The 25,486-nt window shown below is 44.9% G+C and overlaps 1 protein-coding gene across 23 annotated transcripts in view; it reads right to left on the bottom strand.

Moving 5' to 3' along the window:
* The window catches only part of TACC2 (transforming acidic coiled-coil containing protein 2), a 150,538-nt gene that overhangs the window by 70,766 nt on the left and 54,286 nt on the right, over nt 1-25,486 (bottom strand). For 16 of the 23 annotated variants that reach the window (XM_074590240.1, XM_074590248.1, XM_074590242.1 and 13 more), the window contains 2 exons: nt 15,167-15,292; nt 7,973-8,104 (listed from right to left, as the gene is read on the bottom strand). In XM_074590240.1, the coding sequence (XP_074446341.1) occupies nt 7,973-8,104; nt 15,167-15,292 (258 nt within the window). Of the gene's footprint in view, nt 1-7,972; nt 8,105-15,166; nt 15,293-21,326; nt 21,587-25,486 lie in introns of those variants that run through there. The other 7 variants (XM_074590255.1, XM_074590257.1, XM_074590258.1 and 4 more) reach the window with 5 other exon arrangements.

The following is a 25,486-nucleotide window of genomic DNA, read 5'->3' as shown; positions in this document are numbered from 1 at the left end:
TTCTGAAGCTTATACCGTAAGCAGTTTTACAGGCTCTTAAAAATTCAAGCATTCTTCATTATAGGCTGCGCAAAATACACGGCTCTAGACATGTTACTCATATTCCTGTGCTAATTTACTCACCGTGCACTGTTTCAGTCCTGGGACACTTAGGATTTCTTTTTTTGTTGTTGTTTATTCTCCAAATCAGTCTCTCTCACTCCTGCAGCCAGATTTTTGCTCCTTAGCCTCACCTCCCTCTCTGAAGTGACCAAGAGAGGATCTGTCTTATAATTTCCACTTGCCTTGAGGAGAGTCACTTAAAAGAGCTGCTGAAGCTGACGGTTGAATGCTACAAGGCATTCGCTACCCTTCACTTTGGCTCTTCACTTCATCCAGATTACCCTACTCTTACGTTACACCCAGAGATGTGCCAGCAGGAAGCTTTGCAAGACCACATTGGTCTCGCATTCGTTTTTCCAGCCAGGTCATTCCACGATCCCACTCACTGCCTGCACTCCTGTGGGACAGGGACAGTGGCAATAAATACTTAACACTGGTGCTGTCACCAAATCCTTCCGAAAGTCACACCTAAGCACAGAAAACAACCCTAACCCCTTCCATCTCTCTCTCCCCAGAGATGCAATTCTATATTTTTTTTTGCTTTAGGGAATAGCCACAGTATTGCAAGTGAACAGACCACCATTTAAAATTAAAAATCTTTGTTACGTTGAAATCCCAAAGACAGAACCTAAGCAAATGCCACCTCCTGGAGAGCCACGCAAATTGTCACAGAGAGGAGTGACCTCTTGCCTCAGGTAGCAAGAGCAGTGGAAGAAAAACAGATTTTTTTCTTTCTCTCCCTTTGGTTTATGGGGCAACTTTGTGCTACAAATGAAAAACTACGAAAAGTTACCTGAAATACGGAACAAAATTATTGCATTTTGGTTGACTGGCAAAAACCAGTAAATTGTCAACATAAATTGTAACACCTGTGCTTTAGCAGTGCCTAATAAATAGGCATTTAGTGCAGTCCATGTCCACAGTATAATTAAGATATGATTATAGCCTATAATTAGCAATTTAGAGGCACATTCATCACCATCCTTTGAACATACAGTTATCCCTAACTTAATCCTACTCCAATACAGATAAACCAGAAATTCAGCCCTAAAGTAAGAATGACAGAGCTTCAGATTGAAACCAAAATCCTGTTGTTTTTTGGGTTTTTTATCGCTGTTTGGTTTGGTTTGTGGTTTTTTTTAAAATAGGTTTAGAGTGGGGTACTAATCCATGAGTAGAGAGTATAAATGAAATCTAAGTAGTAAAATAATTAGAGAGTGTTAGATCAGTGGGATGTTTTTCAATATTCTCTTCAAGAAAAAGAAAAGCAATTCATTCAGTTGCCTCTGCCCAATGCCTGGCGTAACACAGCCCTATCTGTGTTACCATGATATAAAATAATACACCACAAAATAACACGAGGAGATACTGGGTGTAAAGCTTCAGGGATTTAATTTACTCTTATAGATTAAATACTTTGATAAACACACTGTCTGCTCCACCACTTAGCTAGATTAACACAGTGCGAGTGCTTTATTTGCATTGATACATTGTTAGTTCATCAAAAAAAAAAAAAAAAACCAAAACCCTCCTCACTGTCTCAGAATTTTAAGCCTGAGCACACTGACAGAGTATTTCCATCTGACACGCCAAAGAAAAATGCAGTAACTAATGATGATGCACTCGGGATGGATGCTGCAGATCACAGGAAGCAAACACTAGGATGCGTTTCTAACAAATAAAATAAAATAAAAAATAAATAAGTAAGTGTGCCCCCCACCCCCCATTGATCGCTGTTTGGTTGCTAAGGTCACTGCTTCATCTAAATTGCAAGTGAGATTAATGGCATTAAGAGTTATGAATAACCAAGATGCCTGCTTAGTTATTGAAATTTCCTGCATGGGAAACCCACTGCAAGGATAACAAAAGGGGCCCCTGCACGGAGCTATTCAGGATGCCGGGGGGGCTACAGCCCCTCAGAGGTCGGCAGTGAATTACCATCAGTAACGTGAGAACTGAACACACCAGAAGATTCCGTGTACGAAAGCGTTTTATGAAATTAAGAAGCCATACAAACAGGCAGATTAGGTTTCCCAGAGCGCTCCCTCAAGTGTGGAAGCCTCCGCGGTGGCCGTGCAGGGATTCCACCGACGGAACAAGGGGGTCCGTCTGCCACACAGATCTACGGTGGAGACCCGCGGTATGGCTCCAGGGAGGACAAACCCCTGCGGAAAGCTCTCTGTCCCGCACCATTTCATGCGGCCACTGGCCTGTCATTTGCTCCTTTCCTTTGCCCTCCTGCTGAGGCACAGACACTTCAATTTTCGGATTCCATTTGCATCATGCTGCTACTGTATGAGCCAGGCCTGAATTCACTGGATCACAAACAAAACTTTAAACCCCCGTTTTCCAAATTTCCATCCCAGTCTTCAGACTGGGACCACAAGCAGAACCACACCAAAGGAGGGAGTTTGTTTTACTGCCGAATACGCCTCTGCAGACCACGTCCATGAGCTAAATGCCCAAAGCTCTGTTGACATTTCCATGCAACGGAGTTGCAAAACAGCCATCGCAGACCATGGGATCTTTTCTTGCTTCCATGCTTCTTTCCAAGCCTTCAAACATCCCAAGGTGTGAGATCCCCAAGGCAGCTGGAGCCAGGCTTGTTAGGAAAGGAGCTGTGTAACACCAGGAGGGGACCGACATTTTGAAGGGCTCTCACGCACCTGCCCTCAGCTGACAAGATCTGTGTGAATAACACTCTCCGGGGGCACCTTGTTGCAGGAGATATGAGGAGGCAGCATCCAAAGGTCTCTTGCCCTCAGGGCCTATGTGAAGAATTAGATTATGAAAACGCAGGATGAGGAAATCGGACAAGAACAGTTTTCCCCTCTGGTGCAAGTCTCTGCTGTGACTGCCAAGGGTGGGTGGTCAAATGACGGGCAGGTACTTCTTTAAGAAGTCAGCTTACAGCTTCAATTCGATTTCGAAAGAGCTAACAGAAAATTTAAGTATTTTCAGTGTTTTTCAGGGCTTTTTTTTGGCTTTTGTTTTTAAAAGACTTAGCATTAGGGGTAGAGTGCCCCAAAAGCACAAGCCATATTTAACATTTATTATTGAGAAATACAAAATACCCCTGACTCAACTGTTTTAACTCATGTATTACCTGCTCTAGGACAAGAGGTGAGTCCCTGCAAGTCCTCCACCCTCTTGGCAGTGCCAGGCTCCTCTGGTGCCCTCGGAGCCACCACCGTGTGTCCCACAGTGCCAGGGAACAGCCACCCGCGCCAGGTGGATAATCTCTGCCTTGAATCCGTACTGCCAGTTTTGCAGGTTTGATGCAAGATGATTAATGCCATTCTAAAATTCCTTGTGGATGGATTAATTAGCGTAATGACATATTCATTTTCGTGCTGCTGAACCTGTTCTAGCAGCAAGGAAATTACCATATATTGCCTGAGGGAACCTGTAAAATACACAGGAATAACAAGCAAACAGAGGGCTACCATCGCCCTTTTGTCCACTGCCACATACAGAGAGAAGGTTTACAACACACACAAATAATTTGCTCTTTTTGAGCATAAACGTGCAGGCAGAACGCACCCCAGAGAGCCCAGATTCTGAACAAAGACATGGTTAGAAAAACGTGGTGAAATTTCCCACTTCTGTCAAGCATCCATTAATGCTTTGCCTTTTAAAAATGCAGTTACTGGAACCTATTCGTTGAACTGCTGCTGTTTTATGGAAGCTGTCCGCTGCCAGCACACAACGTGGGGGTCCCCAGGCACCCTGCCCATCACACACAGGACCGTCCCCCCCCCAGTCATGGGATCACCCAGAGAAGCCTGCAGGATCCAGTCCCTCCACTGGGGACCCCACCATACCGCTCCCACAATCAGCTACAAGAAAATGCACTTAGTCCCCAACATTTTGGGCTTGAAACACCTCAGACATCCCCGGATTTGATGCTATTACTCAATAATAGGCTGAAGAGATCTACACTGAGCAACGCAAAGCATTCTCCTGCCCGGGGCTGAGCAGTTCTGAACACATCGCTCAGGAGACACAATCTATTTTAAAAACCTGGAATGGAGGAAACAAGTGAAGAGCAGGACCGTGGCTCGTTCCTGTCCATTCGTTACAGAAGGGCTGATTACGTGGAAGGGAACCATGTTTTATGTTGTGCTTCAGAAGACGGGGAACGCTTTTTGGGATATCAGCCACAAAGGCTCAAGGGAAATCCTTGGGTTTTAGTTTCCAAGACCCAAGCAACTTCATTTCAATGCCTTCATTCTGTTGCCATTATAAAAAAACACCACTTCACTTGCGCACCAAACAGTCCAGCCAAATTAGAGGTATACTCCCATCCAGTTCAGATAATACACATAAAAACCCCAGCCTCCTGACCGCCCCCCCCAGCCCCGCCAAATCAAAAAGCCTCAAAACCCCAAACTCTGGAAACAAGGCGGCCCTGAGATTGCATTTGTATCCCTCACTTGTATTTCCCATCTCTTCCTTGTTCAATGCGCTTGTAAACTTAGTTCAGTGACTCATCCCTTTCAAAAGGGTTAAATTCACCCAAGGAAAAAAGCCTTCTGTTTTTGAATCCCATTTAATCCCTTCTTGGTTTTCATTAAATCATTACTCAGTTTAGGGGTTTTAGTATTGGTCATAAATGAAGGCAATACACTAATTTTTATTTACTTAGTTTTACACCAAATCTCTCCTAAGGTGGGCAAAAGGAGAAAACCTGTTTTCAACACGTGATCAAGCAAATAAAACCCAGAAGTCATAAAGTTTATCCTGTTTTTCTGTGTGACACCAATAATTCAGCTTTGCTTCCTCCCAGGGAAGTATTACGAAACCACCTCTTGGAAATCAACAACGCAGAAAGCGGAGCTGTCTGTAAAGATTGTTGTGACTTTTTGCTTTCAGACAGAAAGATTTGTTGCTGTACTTCCAATTGGTTCCAGGCTCATTTCAGGAAAATTGGGTAAGACAGAGATGTGTATTTAATTTCAGAGATTCCGAGATCAGCAGAAGTTCCCTATCCATCCAGAGTCTCTCAAAACGATCCGACTCCAGTCTGCTTTAGCTTTTGAAAGAAAACTGACCCCGTATCTGCCAACAAGGAGGACGCACTTCTCCAATCCCACCAGCCACGTTTAACATCACAGGTGTAGCTTTCAAAGCAGGTTAGAACATGCACAAAGACAGCACTTGCTTTTTGCTCTACAGAATGGATTATATCCACCTCTCTTCCTCATAGGACCATCAGAGGGATGGACCGGCTCTTCGGAGCCTTTCCAGCTCTATCTGCAGGGCTTCCATAAAGGGCAAGCTACACTCACTAGCAGTATTTCAGCACTTCTCCCAAATTATGAAGTGCCTGTGACGCAGTTCATAATGTGACCATCATAATCACAGAGGAGACTGAAACGCCCCAAGGATCCATTTTGCAGAAAATCGTGCAGTGGCACAGCATTTGCAGAAGTGTAGCACCTTGCCGTCCAGGCAGTTGCCATAAATGTGACAAAGTGACACATAACCCAATTTGCGTGCTATTATTTTCCATGGCTGATTCGACTTGATACACAGAATGAATGTGATACACATATGAATCACATAAAAATGCAAGATAGTCCAAGAAGTATTTACATAAGGGGCTGATTATAACAGCAAAGAGCTATTTGGCTAGTAACGCATTTGCTTTTCAAGAAGATGCAAGAATTCTCTTTTGTCCCACAAATACGTCTAATTCTCACCTCTGTATGCATCTTAATTTCCATTAAGATCTGTGAAAAGCCGACTCCCATGTTACAAAAAGAACAAACACGCACGTTCAGCTTTAGAGAAAGAAGGCTGTGGGTGATGAGACTGCTGGTCTGGAGGCATAACGAGGATGCTGGCCAGTGTATGCTTTGGTTACTGAGATCCTAGGCTGGATTTTGATTTTACAGTAAGCAGTTCTACTAATATTACTTAAAGACACCATTGTTTACCCCATCCAAGAGACTCTTACGCACCCATGGATGTTTACATTATTAAACACTCTACATCATTATCAAAACCAAACAGGAACTTCAGAGGCACAAGCCAATCTAAATACGTGAGCACAGCAGCTCTGCTTGTCTGCAGAGTTCTAAAATTATTTCTCCTCTCTTTGACACTGAATTCTGGTGAAAAGGAAAAGAAAAAAAAAACACCACGTGTTTTGGTGGTTTCAATTTGGATTTGTAAACGATAGTCACCTGTGACTACACTAAAGCACTCACAGAATGTGAGACTCAGTCCAGGGTATATATAAAGTTCAAACAATTTCAGATGATCCTCTGGAAAGAGCCAGCATCTTGAGGTGAATATTTTCCAACTTACAACCTCACCTGGCCATTTCTCTCCGTTTTTAGAGAATTACCATGGTATCTACCCTTCATTCAGAAAATTCTCTCCAGATTACAGAACTCGCGTGCAGGTGCAAAACAGACCTTCGAGCACGTCTGTTCCTCACCAACTATAGACAGGTTAAAAAGTGCCTGTGGTCATCTGAGAAACTAAGTCAAATAGGGTTTCTAGGAAGATGTAATCTGTAGGAGGTGGGAGAGAGATGGTATTGGGGTGGGGATGTGCTCCTTAGAGCTCCTTAGTTTAGATCCAGCCAAAGTTCATCTTTGATGAACCTGCCTTAAAAAGTGTAGGTCCAGTACAGTATCATGGAGGAATATTACACAGAAGACTTGGTCTAACTGTGTTACAGCAAGCAGAGGCGAGGACTCTAGAGGTCTAGAGGACTAGAGGTGAGGACCTCATTTTTTGATCAAAATAATCAGAACTTGTAGAACAAGTAGTTAACTGTCATGTTTCCTAGATGCTATACCGTAGGTGGTTTTTTGAATAGCATTCGCTGGTAGTTATTCATTCGCTGTTCCACAGCAGAACATGCCTATTGTGTACGTTTTCATTTGTGAGTCAGAGTATCCTCCTGCTGACAGCAGCATCTTTTAACATTTCTGAACAGAGCTTCAGCAGAATAGCTGTATTTCCCGTGGTGTCTCTTGTCTTGTATCGTACTTGTCACAAGCTGCGGCCTGTATTTGTGGGGTGGAGAGCACTGTTCTCCAGGGAGTGCCCATTTCATATCCTCGGCTGTGCTGTGACCTTTTCCATTAATAGATGTCACAATAAGGGCATGCCTTTATTGCTGAGCCACAACAGCATACTAGTTAATCACTCACAAGACAGGCGTCATCTGAAGCTCTGACATGAATATCCAAGCACGTGTCTCGTCTTGACTATATTTGAGACAGAAGGATTCAGCTTGGGGGTTTTCCAAGCAAAAAATTACCTAGGCCACCTATCAAATGCTATGGCACCAATCAATGCAAATCCAAAGGAGAGAAACATCAACTTTGAAGTAGTGGTTGAAGGTAATTCAACATTTCTTCGGCAAGAACAAAACCAAGACGAACTTCGTCCTTGAGTACTGACAACTACAATGTCAATCACTAGTGTGGGGTGGGGAAAGATGCTGGCAGCACCCGAAGGAGAATGAGTAGAACAGTCCTCTTGAACATGACCTGATCTTCCACAGTCTCAGCTCACAAATTTTTTCTTGAACTTCAAGCAAGGAAAATACTTGAGAAAAAAAAACTAAAAATGTATTACTTTAAAAAGAGTAGGGAAGATCAGCATGGTAATAACCAGCGTAGTCCAGGCTCCCTCTTCTGGTCTTTTGGTGTAAATATCCTGGAGTAAGCAGGTCTTGATAGTCTAGCAGCTAGTTTCAAAATCTAGCAACAAAGTGTTCATGTAACTTAGACAAAAAGCCTGTTGGAAGTTACTCAGCCTCTTTCACAGCAGTTATGTTTTCTTAAGCAAAGGATGTAGAGACATGGGAGTATATTGTAATATGTGAAATCATATTGCACAATACCTCTTTTTTCCCCGTGTGAAACCTTCCGTTTCCCGAGCAGGCAGTTCTACACCATCACCAGGGGCCGCAGCCAAAGGTACATCCCCAGGAATGAGGTTATCAGCTTCTTTGCAGCTATCAAGCTTGGAAGTGCTGCAACACAATTATTAAAAATAATAAGCTGACAAATTTCATAAGTGTCCATGAAGCTTTAGTGAAGATTCCTTAAAAGACGAACTTTGGCTGGATCTAAACTAAGGAGCTCTAAGGAGCACATCCCCACCCCAATACCATCTCTCTCCCACCTCCTACAAGAAACCCTATTTGACTTAGTTTCTCAGATGACCACATAACCAGTAACACTGCAAAGTTCCAACAGCTCTTATACACCGTAACATTATCTGCCAGAGGAATTAACTGTATATGGAATTAGTAAAATAAATAAATCACTGATGGCTACTTTGCAGTTCTCATACAGCCCCTTCTCCCCAGTGTACAATACAAACATCCAATTAAGAGACTTGAGTGACTTGTCTTTCAGAAAAAAACCTAAAACTCGGGACTAAAAAATTCTCTTACTTTAAAAGCTCTCCCTATACTGTAAAGCTAAAAGCACAGTAATCCCTGAACTCATGACATGAATGTTAAGATTACAGGACTGTAATACTGCTGTATTTGTTAATTCCTGCAAGTCCCTCTGCTCAGCAAAGCCCCACAAGACCCAAGCTCAGCAGCACGACAGCCACGGAACGGTTTCCAGAGCACATGAATACAGATTGGAAAGACCGAGTTTCTTCTCAGCAAGGGAAGGCACGGCAGGGTGCTGTGGGGAGATGTCCCCTCTCCTGGTCCTCACAGAAAAGGAGCTCTCGCACACAGACACCAACCGGAGAACAGGAGGAACCAGCCACCTGCCCAAACCCCTGGAATGCAGGGATGAGTAGTCTTGCATTCTCTCTCCTCAAGGCAGACCGAAGCAGAATACAGCTCCATTAACTTTCTGTTTTCTTAAGCAAAACCCAAATTAGAAAAAACCCTCAAGGGCAACACAAACAAAACACTTCTCTCATGAGCCTTCTAATGCTCTTTAGGAAAGTAAGTCACTCGCGTATCCAAAAAGATCACCCCACAAGAAGCTCACTTGCATTCCCCCTCCCTTTAAGCAGGCTGGTGACCAACCACACTACTCCCCCTGCTCTTGGCCACGCTCATTAGACTAATGGAAGGAACTAAATATCCAATGACTTGATGTCTCAAAAGCAGGAGCAGTAGGGCCTTGTCACGCCAGGTTGTCCTTTCCAGGGCATCTCCGACATACCAGAGGGACACAGATGTCCTGGGGTAGCAGACACATGAACAGCCTCCCCTTGTGCCAGCTCCTGCTTCCAGAAATCCAGACACAAATTTTTAAGGAAACATTGATGGAACCAGGCCTTGGCTGAGAAGTTTCTTTTAAGTTTCCTGAACCAAATATAAACAATTCTCTTAGCCATTCCTTTCAAAATTTCCTCTCCCCTCCCCCCCCCAAGTAATTATACTGTAATTGTAGACGGTAGATTAAGTTGTGTTACCGAATAAGAGTTGGTGGAGTTCAGGGACAGATTATTCCTTTCTTTAGAAATGTGTATACAAACAGAGGACAAACATAAATCACATCCTTCACTGTAGTTACAATGCACAGGAGCACGAGAACAGTTACTCCCCAAAGCGTTTACCCACTAACTTACTAAGACCAGGAAAGCTCTTTCTGAGGGCGGTTTACCTTGGTTAGCTCATAGCCATGAAGTCGCTTTGTGCCACATGGGAGGGCTAATCGGTTACTTCTGCTAAGAAATTATCTCTGCTTTACGCACTCCTTCCTTCTTCCCTTTCCCCAGTTTGTCCGAACTGGCGTGACACTGACATAGACTTCCTAAATTTTCAGTCACATCAAGTTTAAATAAATAAATAAATAAAAATGTAAAAGCAAGCTGTTTCCTTTTTCATGCAAAGGACTTTTCCCTTTGCTAAAAATGTCTTTGTCCTAATATAGTAATAGCATCATATATATACAAAGGCGATGTGACTATATAGGGTCACACGGAGATTGGAGAAAGTAAGATTTTAAAGCAAAAAGTAAACTGCTAAAAATAAGTGAATGCTGAACATCTGTTTGGAGAGTAAACAAAGAATTGCAAAACCGAAACAATTCACAAGAGGGCCCAGCCAAGCAAGAATACCGAACGCACATAAAATTACAGACCTGATGTTATGCACACATAAAATTGACCCGTCAATTGCTTACAGTAGCACCTGTTCCCCGCTCACCCCCACCCTTCGCACAGGCCCCCCTGCCCATCTGCAGCCCTGCAGCTTCCCCCCTTTAACTCTTCCCACATAAAATGAAACAATTTTCAGAGATATACCTTGAATAATGCCATTTCTAATGCTCTCTGCAAAGCAAAACGTGCCATCAAAATACAGGCATTTTTAGAAGAGCTCTGCTCCCCGGTCTTCACAAAGCACACGGTTTGCTTTCATGAGCTATAGTATCTGTATGTGTTAAAATCCACAAATAATTTCCCTTCATCTTTGCAAGCTTCATTTAAACGGATAAATACCGGATTCCCATAAAGACCATGCCTGCCAAGTGTCAGCTGCCTTCCTTGTGCAAGTGAGCTTGTAAAGGAGCACGGCGGAGATGCAGTCAGTACTTGCATTTTCTCTGGCATCTTGCACCAACGCGGGTGCCAGTAGGCATCCCCCTGCGTGCCGTGGGAGGTGGAGGGTAGGACAGGGTACCATGGGCTGCCTCCACTCCTTTTCCCCACTGCTGTCGCTCTGAGAAGGGTTAATATTGCCACGTAAAAATTTTGGCACTGCTCAGCATGGTTTGCAGTAGAATTGCAACAGCGTAGTGCTGCTGGTCATTACCCATCCCCAGACGGGCATTACCTGCAGATGGGTGCTGCCCACTGGTGGCATAACAAGCTCACAAGGGACACGGCATGAGCAGAGCAGCTCAGAAATGGTACAGCCTGCACAAACTGAGGCAGGGCAGCACGCCACAGCACTTCTGTCCAAAATACAGACTTTATGTCCACTTTAAACAACCCAGCCCAAGCCTGCACCAACTCTGCTACATGTACCAGTTCACGGGACTTGTACCAGCTCAGACATGAAGTGGCTATGTTAAAACCTCTTCCTCTCCACATCTCTTACTAAAACAAAATTTGCTATCAAACTTATCTTTCAATTACTAGCAAGGGCCAACTAGCGAAAGGGCCAAGTCTTCCCAGTGCACAGTAAACTATACGCTGGCCAGTCTTTACCCTGTAAAGTCGAGCTCAAGCATTTCTCAAGCTCTGCCTCTGTTTATTTTTAAATAATTCTCAAAAGTCACTTTCTGACTTCTGTGCATACAGAGGTCCCTGGGTATTCCTGCCTATGCCCTGCTACCACGGAGGAGCACACCCCGAGCATCGCAGCTCCCCAGGCTGTGAACTACGTGAGCGGGAAAGGTCCACCTGCAGATAAAGCAACACAGCTTTTAGTGCACCCGACAGCACTGATCACAAATTCCCTTATGGCAGCTTAATGCGCCCTCTGCATGACAGGGGCTGGGGGAGAGGCTGGTGCAGGGCAACACACCATTTTCCAATGCCAACTCAAGTTCAGAACAACTTTCATTGCCCAGGATTCACGACAAGAGCTGTGGCGGTCCGGACTAAATGCCATGCTACAGCTCTGCAACCTCAGCTGGAGATTAAATGCAAGAGCAGAAGCTTGCCTTAGCACGTGGACAGGACCAGATTGCGCTGCCCTGCTTGTTACCTACAGCCTGACCTTAAAGACAACTCACGCAGCAAGTGCTTTTCCAAGCTGCCATTTTTTCCCGGGCACCTGCAGGTTTTTTGCCCGCAGGATGGGCAGCAAGTTGCAAGGGAACGGGCAGACACGGCTCAGAAATGTTTAACACCTCTAACGATGGAGCCAAGCTAAGCTGTGGTCTGATACAGTCGGGGCACTTCTCTGCCTTTCCAGTCCAAACATCTCTCATGTAAAACTAAAGCCCTGCTGCAGAGCTCTGCACCTGCAGCATAAAGAGAAAGATTACAGCCAAAATTTCTCCTAGTGCAACGTGTACTGGCAAATCAGTGTGAACTTGGCCTTTCAGTTTCATTGCTAAACAAAAATGCCTGGCAGAACAACCAGTGAACTTTTTACCTAATTCTTTTCAGGGACCTCCTCTGCAGATGCAGTAAATAAAATCTACTTACTGAGCAGATGATACCGTGTTGTCCCTGATCAATATGTCATCATCAGGGGAAGAGAGAGGCAGAGAGTCACCCTCAAGATGAAAACAAAGATACAGTTTCTTGACTGGACAGATGGAGGGACAACCTGATATCTTATTATGCACTGCCATCTGGAAGACATTTAGCACAAACTGACCCCTGCCTTACATGCACCATTATTTTACCCTGTCAAAGTGCACACCATCTGCATTATATGACACCCTTGATGGGGAAATACATGGAAACTTAGCAAAAGGAACTTATTAGTAAATAACTAAATATATTGGGGGAAAAACACTTTATAATTGTACTTTACTGCAGACAAACTAGAATAGCATCATGCCATCTAGTAGTGTAGTACCAGATAGAATAGCATCATGCCATCCAGTAGTGTAGTAAGGTGTAGTGGATGCGTATAACCAGAAAGCATCGACACAGAGACATGACACGTGCGTGCAGCAGAGAATTTTTCTGCAGTCATGTTGAAAAGCAGTGGTACAGTATTTCTACACAAAATGCCAAAAAAGTAGCTTTAATATGATCATCTTACTTATATAGGCAAGAACCCGCCCCACGTCACAGGGGAAGAGAAGATGAGGGATAAGGCAATGACATGAAACAACAAACATCCTGGAAAGCCTTCCCTTGGAGAAGAAAAGCCCAGTCCCGCTATTACTGATCCTCACTGCGAGCATGATCCCATGCATTTTAAAGACTACTACTTTCATGTGCTATCAACATGATGTTGTTATCAGTTTAGGTCTGACCAAACCACAGAGAAGTCAGCAGTGTTCGTTGCTGCTGGAAGAGAGTTGCTCCATGCCTGTTTCAGACAGGAGCTAAAGCGAGGGTCCAGCTGCGCTGATATTAACCCCTCTTCTGCCGATCAGCTGCATCTGCGGGTGGGCAGAGGTGGGAACTACTGCGTTTCTCCTGCCTGGACACCAGCGACCACTTCTACAAGGCTCACAGAGAAGCTGGCAAGCACCAACAGCCTGGGCAGGAAAGGCAGGTGCAAGGAGAACAGGTAGGCTTTTATGTCTAAAGCTGAACAAGGATGCAAAATAAAGGAGAAAGGAAAACAAACAATCCTGACAACAGTTAACCTGTGCAGCTTTTAAAAAAAATAAACAAAAAAAAAGATTAAAACCAACAAACATAGGCAAACTACCTGCCGCCAGATTGACTCCAGCTGACCACGGTGCATTTCTCTCTCACTTCCCTCCGTTTCAGGAGCTGAAAAACTACCTACTTCCACACCAAATACTCCTGGTTTGCAACTTTTTAGCACTGAACCCTTGCAAAAAATCCTTGCACTTTCACCAAGGTCAGGATATGGAAACGAGAGCCAGATCCTGCGGCTGCTGCGCAGTCTGTGTGCCCTCACCCCTACTGGGCTCAGCCACCCTGTCCGGGCCAGCGACAGCTCAGCACCAGCACTCGCAGCCTGCGCAACCGGCATGAGGCAAGGAACCCCGAGAATAACATTTGGACATTAATGGTAAAAACTTTTTAAAGACAGAAGTTATGAAGCAGATCAAAACACATGGTATAATACAATTAACTCGAAATTCCAGATCCAGATGAGAATCTGAACAGTGTGAATTCATGAGGTTTACAAGAAGCAGTAAATTAAAACTGCTCTTCCTAAATGTTTCCTAAGGTGACATTTAATCATAGTCAGCTTGTGTGCCTTTCCCCCTACAAACAGCAAACTATCACCCCAAGGGCAACAGAGTCTCCTATTTCAGACTGTAGTCCAGAGACCATATATAAATCTTCCTGGCACTTTTGGTGTTGAGTCTTTTTTCACTCCTCCGCATTCAGAAAATAGCTCATAGCTCCACCTCAATTCCTGCTCCCTCTTTTCTAACTGCCCTGCTACTATGGTCAACAATCCATTAGCAAGAAAAAACAGAATTCACAAAAACCCATCAGTAACCCAATTACATTTGTTAAAAACAAAGAAACACAACACTTTGAGTAAAAACTTACAAGAACTGGAAGAAATCCACATCATTAACTTCCCACTGTAAGCTTCTCTAGGTCACCTTACCCCGATTGTAGGAAAAAGTTTGTTTCCCACAGATTCCCTCAGCCAGCATTAGCGACTAACCAGCTTGGGGACTGACAGACGACCAGTACGGGCTAAAAAGCAAAGTCACCCAGCTTTTAAGGTGGTTCGAGCAAACCACGCAAGCTCCTTTCTGCCTTTGATAGCATATTATTGCTACTTTAGCTAACCGATTTAATGCTAGCTTAAATATATTGTGTATGTTTACACTCCACTGAATTCACAATGATTGAAGGGTAAACACACCCTACAAGGCTTTCTCTACTGTTGGCAGTCAAGACAAGCTCATACACCCAAAGACCTTGACAACCCAACTGCCACCAGCACAAATAAAGCAACAGTTTCCCTTCCCAGTGCAAGTAAAAGGAGACAAAAAGCCCGGTGTCCAACAGAGACGAGATACCTGAATGCTTTATAATCAGCATTATACTATTAAGGAACTTATCAAAATTAAAGAAAATGCCCAAAGGATCAGTTACCTTGTACTAACAAAAAATATATTTAAAAAAAAGTATAAGCACCTAAAAAATTATAAGGCATACGTTGCACCTTCACATGGCATGACCCTCCTATGTGCCAAAGTCATTCAATCTAAAGGAAAGGTAAATGGCATCTTCCTTTGAAGATTTTGGTAGAGGGAAATTTAAATGCTGGTAAAGATTTCCCCTGACAGATGCTCCACCGACTACAGACAGGCTGCGCAAACCCACCAGCGACTGGCCGTACCAGACATATATCCATCCAAGAAGAGTGACAGCAATTTCTTAGCTAGCGCTGAGGCCCGTGGTCCTCCACCCGCCCACACTGGTTTGGAGCTGCTTCCCACCGCCCCAGCCTCAGCGGCTCTGTGGAGAGGTACGGTACCTTGCTGCAGTCAGCTCAGCAGCATCCACGGGGTCAGCAGTGCCATACGTCGCAGAAACAGCTAAGGGTTGCTCAGAAGGATGGAGGGGAGAAGCCAACTGTGTATCATCACCTGGCCCAGGAGGGCTGCGGAGAGAAAAGACATGGAAAACGGCAGCCTTAGAGGTTTGAATTACTGCAGAACTGTTGTCACTTGGCTGTCTGAAGCCCCCGCTGTTTAGCATGCGTATGCTAACTCCTGTGGTCAGGAATTCAGGGAAAGTTGGTCGTTTTAATATAAGTTGCTTTTGTGCACAGCTCTACTGTTCCCACCAGCCTGAAGTCGCTGGATTTTTGTCTGCGTTACAACTGCAGGAGCAATGAGAGAGTACAATCCAACAGCAAACGAAGCCCATTTTGATTCTGATTTTAAAAAGCAAATGAGAAAACGAGCTACTGCTTGAACAAGAGAAACAGCGAGACTTCCTTGCTCAGAAACCATGTAACAGACGGAGAGCTCGAGCCCAGCTTCCACCTGCCACGGAGCTGCATCGGTGGGAGGAGCGGGTCAGCCAAAGGTGTGGCAGGTCCTGCAGGGAGCACAGGCAGGAGACACTCAGCCTTGTCCCATAGCCAGGAAAAGCAGGGTGCAGCCGAGTACCCGCACCTGGCTAAAAGAAAACAATTTGGAAACACGCCCTCAAATCAATCGGGAAAGGAGCCTTGCTGCAGAAGGGGGTTTGTTTAACAGACACCCCCTGAAAGCAATGTTTTTGTTGCCTACTTCAACCTGACTTTCCTACGTGGCCACCCAGACGCTGGGGCCCTGGAAGTGTCAGTTTTTCCCTAAAACTCAGCAAAATCCTCACGTTTTTGTAAAACATAAAATCTGACCTTTAATTGGGATTCCAACTTCACATCTGCGGATTCACCCAACAGGCTCAGTTTTGAGATGCCACTTTCCTGAACACCCTCCTGTCCATGTTGTTTCCGATACTACCCCGTGAACACAACCCTGTACGGAGGTGGATTTGAGCAGAAGTATATAAACTTAAAACTGTCACTCAGCATTTGGCCTTTCAGCTTAGAAATAAAAATCCCTAAATCACGGAACTCAGCTTTAACACGAGATGATTACTTCCTTATCTAACTGCAAATCCAGTGGTTCACTGTGATTCTCTACTGTAGTTTAATTTTGGTTCAAAGAACATAACAAGGAGTTAAACCGCACTATAATAATGTCCGTGTCATTCCGGTAACAGACTGAAGGCTACCATCTGAATACACTCACATTTCACAACTTTTATCTAAAAGATTCTGTAAAGTAACACGTTCCTATGGGAAAAATGATTTGTCAAGTTGTTTTCACATTTTTTATTTTATTTTTAATTGATTACATGTGTAGTCCTTTGTAAGCCAGTGTTTCTGCTTTTCATTTCCAGGGGTTTCACAGCACCGCTCTGCACTCGGTCCAGTTCGTTTGTCCATGGCTTCCCTGCCAAGCCAAGGGCCATTCTCCCCTCCGTTACACCAACACGAACAAGAGTAGGGTTAAGCCACTGCACCAACTGCAGTTCTCAGCTGACGGCCTAGAACATTATTTTTTAAATTTACAATATCACTTTTATCTAATTACAATACTAAGCAATTAACTGTCCACATGTTCTCTGGTTTAACCACACCTGAGGGCTCGGCCTGTTGTAGGAAGCTTTGAGCTAAGATGTTTACAAGTTCTAAAGTCCTCTGGATTATTAGTATAACAGGACCGGTTTTCGCTCATCGCCAGGAGTTGCATATACTGGTAGCACAAACTGGGGTGCCCCCTCTGCTTTGCCTTAAAATAAGCGTTTAGAAATCAGAGCTTGACGACAGGACGTGGAAACTTCTTTCTGATATACCTAAGGAGGGAAGCGCAGACGGGCAGGTCTTGTTCTGGCTACTGACAGAGCACCAAGGGTCTTTCCTGGGAACATACAGAACGCACAGCACAAGCTAAAACTGCAAGTGAAGCTGTTGTACTGGTGTGCCCCATCCTGGTGAGAAGCGAAGCGTCTGCCTGCTGCCACTCGCCGCTCCCAGACAGCGATTTTCATACGGGCTACAGACAAGGTAACTTGAAACTGGGGCTTGGGGAGGTGATGGCGAAGCTGCTCATTGCCAAGCCACCCTGCCCTGTGCACCACAAACAATGAAGCGATCCAAAAGCTGCTCAGACTAGTTCCACAACTGACATTCCTGGGCATCACAACCGCCTTTCGCCTCGCAGGCGCCTGCCACCAGGTCCCTGCTCTAAGTCCTCTCCAGCAGCCAGCCTTTTCGGTCAGTTTGTTTCAAGAGTCGAACCCTGTAAAAAAAGACCACGAGCTTTTTCCATTCCATTGCCCGAGTTCTGGGTGAAGCCTGGGAGAGGATGTACTTAAAATGACTTCCAAATTCTACTTATAACAAGCATGACTGAAATACTTTTCAAAGGAAAATACCTCACAGTTTAACAAGCAGTTGCTGACTAACAGCTGCAGCGAGCACACTAAATGCAGCCCAAAGACCAAGGGGTCCAGTCCGTTGTTAGTGTGTCACAAGTGAAAGACTTTGCCCATCCGGTGTCCTTAGGCTCTTGAGTTTCCCTATTTCACTTTTAAGGCCTCTTAAAAGGGATTTTCCAAGTCGCTGTTAGAAGGCAGGTATGCAAATAGCAAGTTTCAGACAAAGCTTGACCCATATCTGTCATTAAATACCAGTGAATGAATGAGAAACAACTGCATAAACCTATGTAATTCCTTCTGTTTAAACAGAGGAGGTCTGACCACTGTCTATGTAAGAACCAAGGCAGGAAATGTATTTAAAACACATAAAAGAGCACTGCTTTACACACGTGGACGCTGAGGCAGGCAGGGTCAGCTCCTCGGCGCCAGCCCAGGAGCACGGCGAGGGCGAGGTGCTCTCCAGGTTCTCTGGTGGCTCCATTGGTTGCTCTCCTACTGACATCAGCAAGATGCAAACCTTAAAACCCCAATTTCGTCCTAAAGTTTTAAAATGTTCTGACACTGGTGCTGGAGACGGAAGGCAGCTACGGGTCTTGGCGTTTTCTCCCTGTCCATGTTTTTCCAATCAGGAGCTCTGGATGTGGCTCCCTTTGAACAGTCAACAACAGCTCCAAGCTTACTCCAAGGGGAAACCAATAAGCAGTTCAAGCCCTATCTCCTAGTCCCAAACATTTGGTTGCTTTTAATGAGATAACGGTAAGATTTATAGATCCTGCTCTTACTCCAGAAATCTCTGGAAAATGGCACCAACAACCGCAAGGCAGGACTGAGCTCTCAGCACTCGCATCACCCATTATTTTGTTTTCTTCGAGAAACAAGATGTTGCTCATTGGGTACAACAAGGCTGATAGACAAAATCCTCTAGATTTCATACTTGGTTTTGTAACAACTTGGGCCAGAGAGTCCATTTTTTGAGCCTCAGTTCACACATGCATAAGAAAAAACATTAATTAATCACAGACAAATATTGAGATGATTTGCTATTTCTGATACGTTCTTACAGAGCAATTCTTTGCAAGGGAAAGAGATCACTGGAACATGAGTTCCAATTCATTCATTCATTCAAACGCATTACACCTTGCAAAATTTCAGCTGTTTTATTAATTCCTTCATAATACGCATTTTTACCTTCTCATACTTTATTCTGTAGCTTATCTCATACATTAGCCACATTCATTGAAATAAACTTCATGCACAGAAAATCCAACAATAACCTGCTGTAGTAACTCTATGCACCTTTGGTATTTCTGCTCTTTAGAAGTATTTTCATGATTATTGGGACTCCTGTCAAGAGAATTTAGCAGAGTAGGAGGTAAGAAGCTATTTCTCAGATTAGAAATCAACATTACTGCTATCAGAAACTAAAACTAATCTTTCTCAGGAAACAGCTCGGGACCGCTGCATAAGCTACCAGCACAGGATTAAAACCAAACAAAACCCTCTTTTTTATTTTTTTTCCCCTGTGCTACTTCTTGTGAGGTAATTTAAGAACAATTTAAATATTAATAGAATTTTAGGAAAAATATGAGATGCCAAGATTGAAATGGAAAGCCTGGCTTTATTTCCCAATGAACTGAGGGGACATCCATGCAACCAAATGATGTCCCCACGGGACACGTCCACACGCCAGCAATGGGTTTAAAAGCTCAGGCGCAGCAATGACTGGAAGTCACTGGTTACTTTTGCTGGTTGCTACGCTCAGGTACAACCAAGTCTTGACTTTTACCAGCTAAACACACACTCAGAGTCAAAAGTTCAAGTTTTGGGAAATATCCTGCCTTTTGTAAACCCAACAAAGATTTACTTATGCGTTTAAATATGTGATTTTGGAAAAATCTCTCAAATTCCTTTTATACTCTGAAGGAGAAACTATGCCTTAAGTGCCTCACATCAGCACTTTGTATTTACACTGCGGGACCTTCTGCACACCTCAGCCAGGCTGAGTCCCGCTGAGCTGGGCGCTCTACAAACACAGTAACGAAGGTATCCAAGAGATGAAGCGGCATGTGTTAATTAAACAAATAAAACCACTGTCATGCAGGCGACACGTGAGTTTGATGTACAGTAATGTGGATGGCAGCATTTCTACACTTACGGAAAAAAAGAACTTGCCACCAACATACCAGAACTGGCTCCCGGGAGAATTATCACAGTGTCTGAGATTTACATGTGCTTCCTCCGAGCCGGACTCGAGCACTCGGCAGAACGGGTGTGGACACTGAGTGACCGCGCTCAGGGAGAGCCAGCCCAGCCCACCGCGGCTAGGGCAGCACCTGAGTCACATCTGTCCCCAAGGAAGGGAACTACCATCATCCTGGCTGAGCAACAGGAACCAGCTGCACAGAACACGCGACCGCCAAGCTCCGGACACAAGGCTGTGCTTCCAGCAACAAGGGAGTCCTTTCTCTTACTGCAAATATCCCTACCGAGAAAGTAAGAAGGGAAAACAAATGCAGAAACTCATTCTGGAGAAACAAAAGTTATCTTTTCAAAGACTTCCTGAAGGCAATACCCCACCTATGAAAAGCAACCCCAGGAAGGCAGCTGCCCAGCAGCTGGTGATGCTGGCAGGTAAATCCCAATCCCCCAGCCCAGTGGGACAATAGTGCTATCGCGGTCCGGCAATCCCCGCACGTGACGACGGAGAGTCATTCTCGGATGCCATACTTTGCTGGCAGTGCTGGTGGAAATCCTGACAAGATAGAGAAGTTATCTTGGCAGGGGATGGCGTTTAGTCACACATTACCTGAGGGCCTGGACTTCCTCTCTCGCCCAACCCTTCTCGCTTAGAAGTCCCTTAATTTTTGTAACACGTGTATGCAGATTGATCATGGATGTGCTTAGTCATAACCATAAAACAGAAAAATGTATTTTCTTTTCCCTGAGTATTCTACATTGCGGTGGTCACACCATAACCTAAATGTTACGGTGAGTTATTCCATTAAACAAACAAATACAATTATTTTAGATTAAAAGACTTAAGGCGACTGAAACACACGTTACAGTACTACTTCCTTCGCAAGCTATAAGAGGGACAACAGAAAGCCACATAAAAGTCTTAAAAGTATAAATCACGCCTGCACAGGATGAATAAGCATATTTGCTGTAATAACTGTCAACCATTATAAAAAGCCCATAACGTCACCACCGTGCAGCTTTTAGAGCCTCTGAAGGGCTCTCAGTCACGTCCTGGTGTCATTGCTGCAGAATTAAAAGTTTCCAAATTCCAGCTACTAAACCTGAACCAGAAGTTTCTCAGTGCGATCACACACACCCCGGCAAAGTCTCCTCACCCGCTGACACTCTGGCCGAGCAGAAACCCTAACCACAAGCCACGGCTGGAGCCACAAAACCATCCCGGCTCTTTCTTGGGGGGAAGGAGAGTTAATCCTCTCCCGGAGCTGGAGGCAGCGCTGTGTGAGCAGGAGGGCGTTTTTTACCCGGCAGAAGTGTTACTTTTCAAAAAGTTGTTCACAGGAAAGAAAAAAGAAGGGGGGGAAAAAAGTACAATAATCTTTTGCGAGAGAGAAAAGCGGTGGTAAACAACAGCTAACTTTTAATTTCAGATGCAGGCTGGAGCTGCACGTTGCTTTTGTTATTTCTTTGGCGAACTTCCCCCCTCACAAGTGTCTACTTACCAAGGCCAGGAAATAATCACCAGCTTCGCTCTTCTCAGTCATCCTCGCTTCCAACACAACAGCCCGCAACAGGCCTTTTTTTTAAGCCGAATTCCCTCCGTTTCCACCATCCCCGGGGTCGGGAGCAGCGAACTCCGCCGCACGCCGAGCCCAGCCCCGGCCGCCGCCGCTTTGGGGGAAGGCTGGAGCGTACAAAAGGAGTAGGAGCTTTGGAGCTCTTTCTCGGAGGCTCCTCCCATGAGTTTCCCCGAGGAAAGGCCACAACCATCGAGCCTGCCTCGCCCCGCGTCCTCCCCCGCCGGGGTCGGGTCCCTCCGGGGCGGCTCAGCCGCCCCGGAGGGACCCGACCCCGGCGGGGGAGGACGCGGGGCGCATCCCGGAGCGCTTACAGCAAGCGGAGAGATGGGGGACACACACACACGACACACAGGACCTACAGACGATTATCTCCTAACGTTTTAAACTCCACTTCAGCAGAGCCTTGCTTCACTGAGGGTGTTTGGCAACTTTTTAAAAGTTTCAGGACGCAGGAAAAAGTTTTTAACCGCTTCCTCTCAAAACTTTTTTTTTTTTTTTTTTGAGAGATGGAAATCTGAGACAAATCTTTTTTATTCCTACTTTAATTCTTGTGTTAAGAAGAGGCACGAAGATGCTCAGAGGGCTGGAGCCGCTCTGCTGGGAGGACAGGCTGAGAGAGTTGGGGGGGTTCAGCCTGGAGAAGAGAAGGCTCTGGGGAGACCTTAGAGCCCCTTCCAGTCCCTAAAGGGGCTCCACGAAAGCTGGGGGGGGACTCTGGATCAGGGAGTGTGATGATAGGATGAGGGGTAATGGTTTTAAACTGGAAGAGGGGAGATTTAGATTAGATATCAGGAAGAAATTTTTCACTCTGAGGGTGGTGAGCCCCTGGCCCAGGTTGCCCAGAGAAGCTGTGGCTGCCCCATCCCTGGAGGGGTTCAAGGCCAGGTTGGACGGGGCTTGGAGCAACCTGGGCTGGTGGGAGGTGTCCCTGCCCAGGGCAGGGGGGTGGAACAAGATAGTCTTTCAGGTCCCTTCCAACTCTAACCATTCTATGATTCCAGCTCCTAAAGTCACGTGGGTTTTCTTATAGGTAAAAAACCTGTAAGAAAATGGAGCAGTCTTAATTAGTTGCATGTCCCTTAGGTTTCCTATGGGTTTATTACAACACAAAAGAATGGCTTCCCAGGTAATTAAGTCTTTGCATCGAGATACACCAAATTGCATACACAAGCTGCCAGCACCCAAGGAATTAATTGAGTCTCTGTACCGAAGGAGATCATTATCGTGTTTATAACATGTCATATAATAACTATAGACTAAAAGTCTATACTATCTATCCCACAGCAAGACTGTGGGATTCACTGCTTACCAAATGCCCAATCGAGATATTTCAGATAAAATGCTGGAGTTACAGAGACTGAACTTCGCTGAGTTGGGGCTTCCTGGATGACTCCATGTGCAGTCCACCCAAACTCTGGACATTCAACTGTGGTGCCAGCTACTCCTGCTTGGGTGACAAAACCAACTTTTCACCTTCTTCAGAACTCAGTCCAACTCTTAGCAGGACTGTGCATCTCCTTTTAACGTCTGGGTACAGTACTGATACCAGTTGGACCTCTCAAAGCATCAATTCAGAACTGAGCCTGAGGTGGAAAAAGGAATTCATCAGTTTTGGTTTAGTTTGGTTTTTGAGTCTTGAACTGTTTCTCCTTCTAGTACTTGTTCGATTTTCTATGAGCAAAAGGAGGGAACATATTTTTGCCCAGGCAAATTTTGTGTTAGAGGAGAGCGTTCACATCTAGTCTGAAAGCAGATGACAGGGATTTCCCCTAGATGTGCTCATTGCTGCTTTTAACAATTCCAATTGGAAACAGGAAACAGGAGAATATACCAAATGACCCCCGGAGACCAAATCAGATACTGTAATGGGTGAAAATGCTGAAAAACACGTAGACTACCGACATCACCTGGGCTGCAAAATCTGGCTCATCAAGGGGTAAGTACCACGTACGGCACTATACGCTGCGGAGAGTTCACTTATTTGCAGGACCGGGAGCCAGTAGCACCCACTCTGACAGCAAGGATTCAGATCAGGCAGCGAGTTAAAGTTTCTGGGGAGAGCAGCTCACAAATCCTGCCTCCCAAGCAGCAGGAAACCAGGCATGGAAAAAGTTACCGTGATTTCTGATACAGGTACAGGCATTCGGCCACCCTCTCATTTGGAGGGGGGAATTAAACTCTCTTGTCATCTGGAAACCATTTCACAAATAGCTTCTGCAGGTACAACAGCCCTGAGGAGGAGGGAGACCCCGGAGAGAATAAGATTCATTAAAAGAAATTTTGATTTTCTTTGCAAGCAGCACTTCAGTCTGGCACAAAGCTGTGGACACGGACTAGCTATGTTCCTGCTAACAAAACCAAATTTCGCATTTTTGGAATGAAACTGTAATTTTGCTGAAATCACATGCCTCTCCCTGTTTATCCATTAGCCGCTTGCTGTACCAAAACCCTTTCACCCACTGCTAAGCAATCTCAACCCACCTTTGTCGCTAAAACATTTCCACTTTCCTCCCAGTGCCCTCTGCTACTTAAACATGGGAAAACTGGTACGCAGGAACTCCAGGAACACAGTGCTAAGGTGTACTTGATTATCCGATTTTCCTGTGAGAATTAATTGATCTGTGTTAATAGAAGGCTTGGGGGAGGAGAGAGGAAACAAGCTGTAAAGCAACAGGAAAACAAGAGAGGAGCAACCTCCCGGCAAGGCTGGGGAGACAATTACAGGAGAGGGGCTGATTTGGGGCTGCAGCCTGCAGTGACGGGCTGTCTGGCTCAGGCTGGGAGCCCGCAGATCAAAGAGCCACAAAAGAAAGTCTTGCAAAAGATTTCTCCGGAGGGCCAAAGCTGGATAGGAGCGGTGAGCACGCTGATGAGAGGGACTCGGCAGCAGGAGACATCCGGCAGGATGGCCCTGCTGGAGTCCAGGCCCTTCCCTAGCTCCCAGGGAACAGTTAGCCTCAAGGAAAGGCCAGAAAGCAAATATTGGGGGGGTTGGTTTTGGTTTTTTGTTTTGGTTTTTTTTGTTTGTTTGGGTTTTTTTGTTGTTTGTTTGTTTTTTTTTTTTTTTTTTTTTTTTTTAATGTAGATCCCAAACGTTTTCCAATAACACCAGTATTTTGCGTTTGGGTAAAGGATTTTATTTTTGCTGGATCCCCACTTTTTCCTTTTCTATATGTGTCCATGAAAATAATATTAACTAAGGTATATGTGAGAAGTTAGGTTGCAGTCTCAGGGGTGGAGGAAATCCCAGAAGAAATAATTGTCTTTCTAGTTCGTCAATGCTCAGTAGTTCACCACACATGTACAATGAAGTTCCTGTGGTGACACTGTAGTTACCTGATATTACATAGGCACGTGGTGCTGGAAGGCACAACATATATATATATATGTGTGTATGTGTGGGGGGGTGTATATATACACACACACACACAAACTTCCCCCCAGCTTCCACATCGCACACCACTCCTAACTGCAGGACCAACACATGAATATTGACCTCAGCCGCGCAAGATTTTTATCCTATACTCGGGAAGATAGGATATTTCATTACAGAAAAATTAAAGGTGCTCAAGTTCAGTACCTTCAGAAGCGCTGGATTCCAGGGCACCAGTTTAGGTTGCATTTTAGGTCTGGTCTATGACTTGTGAAATGTCGTCAGAGACCTCATCATTGCAGCTGTGCTCCATGGTCAGGGTGCTTTCAGACTGCGGTGGACACCTGGTGAAAGCCTCGGATGGACACCATACGGCTAGTGGTGACCCACTCTGCCCGGCTCCTGTGAATTCCATCTGAGGGGTTTTCCCATAAACCACGTCACTTTGGCCGAATCAAAGGACTTGAGGGGGGGAAATGAGTCAGCCCTCAAAAAAACCATGAAAAACCCATGAAATTGGCTTGGAAAGAATGTTACATTAAATAAATGTTAAAAAAAACCCACAACCAACCAAACAAAAAGCCAAAACAAAACAACCCACGCAGTTTTTCTTTTAAATTTGCATTTTTTGTTTTTTGAGAACACAGGATGAACTCAGATCAGACTGTCAAGTCTGTCCCTGTAAGCATGAAACAAGGCTTGCTCTTTT

Source organism: Larus michahellis, chromosome 6 (genome assembly GCF_964199755.1).
Source record: "Larus michahellis chromosome 6, bLarMic1.1, whole genome shotgun sequence".
Classification (NCBI taxonomy): domain Eukaryota; kingdom Metazoa; phylum Chordata; class Aves; order Charadriiformes; family Laridae; genus Larus; species Larus michahellis.
This window is presented reverse-complemented; position numbering and strand designations above follow the sequence as displayed.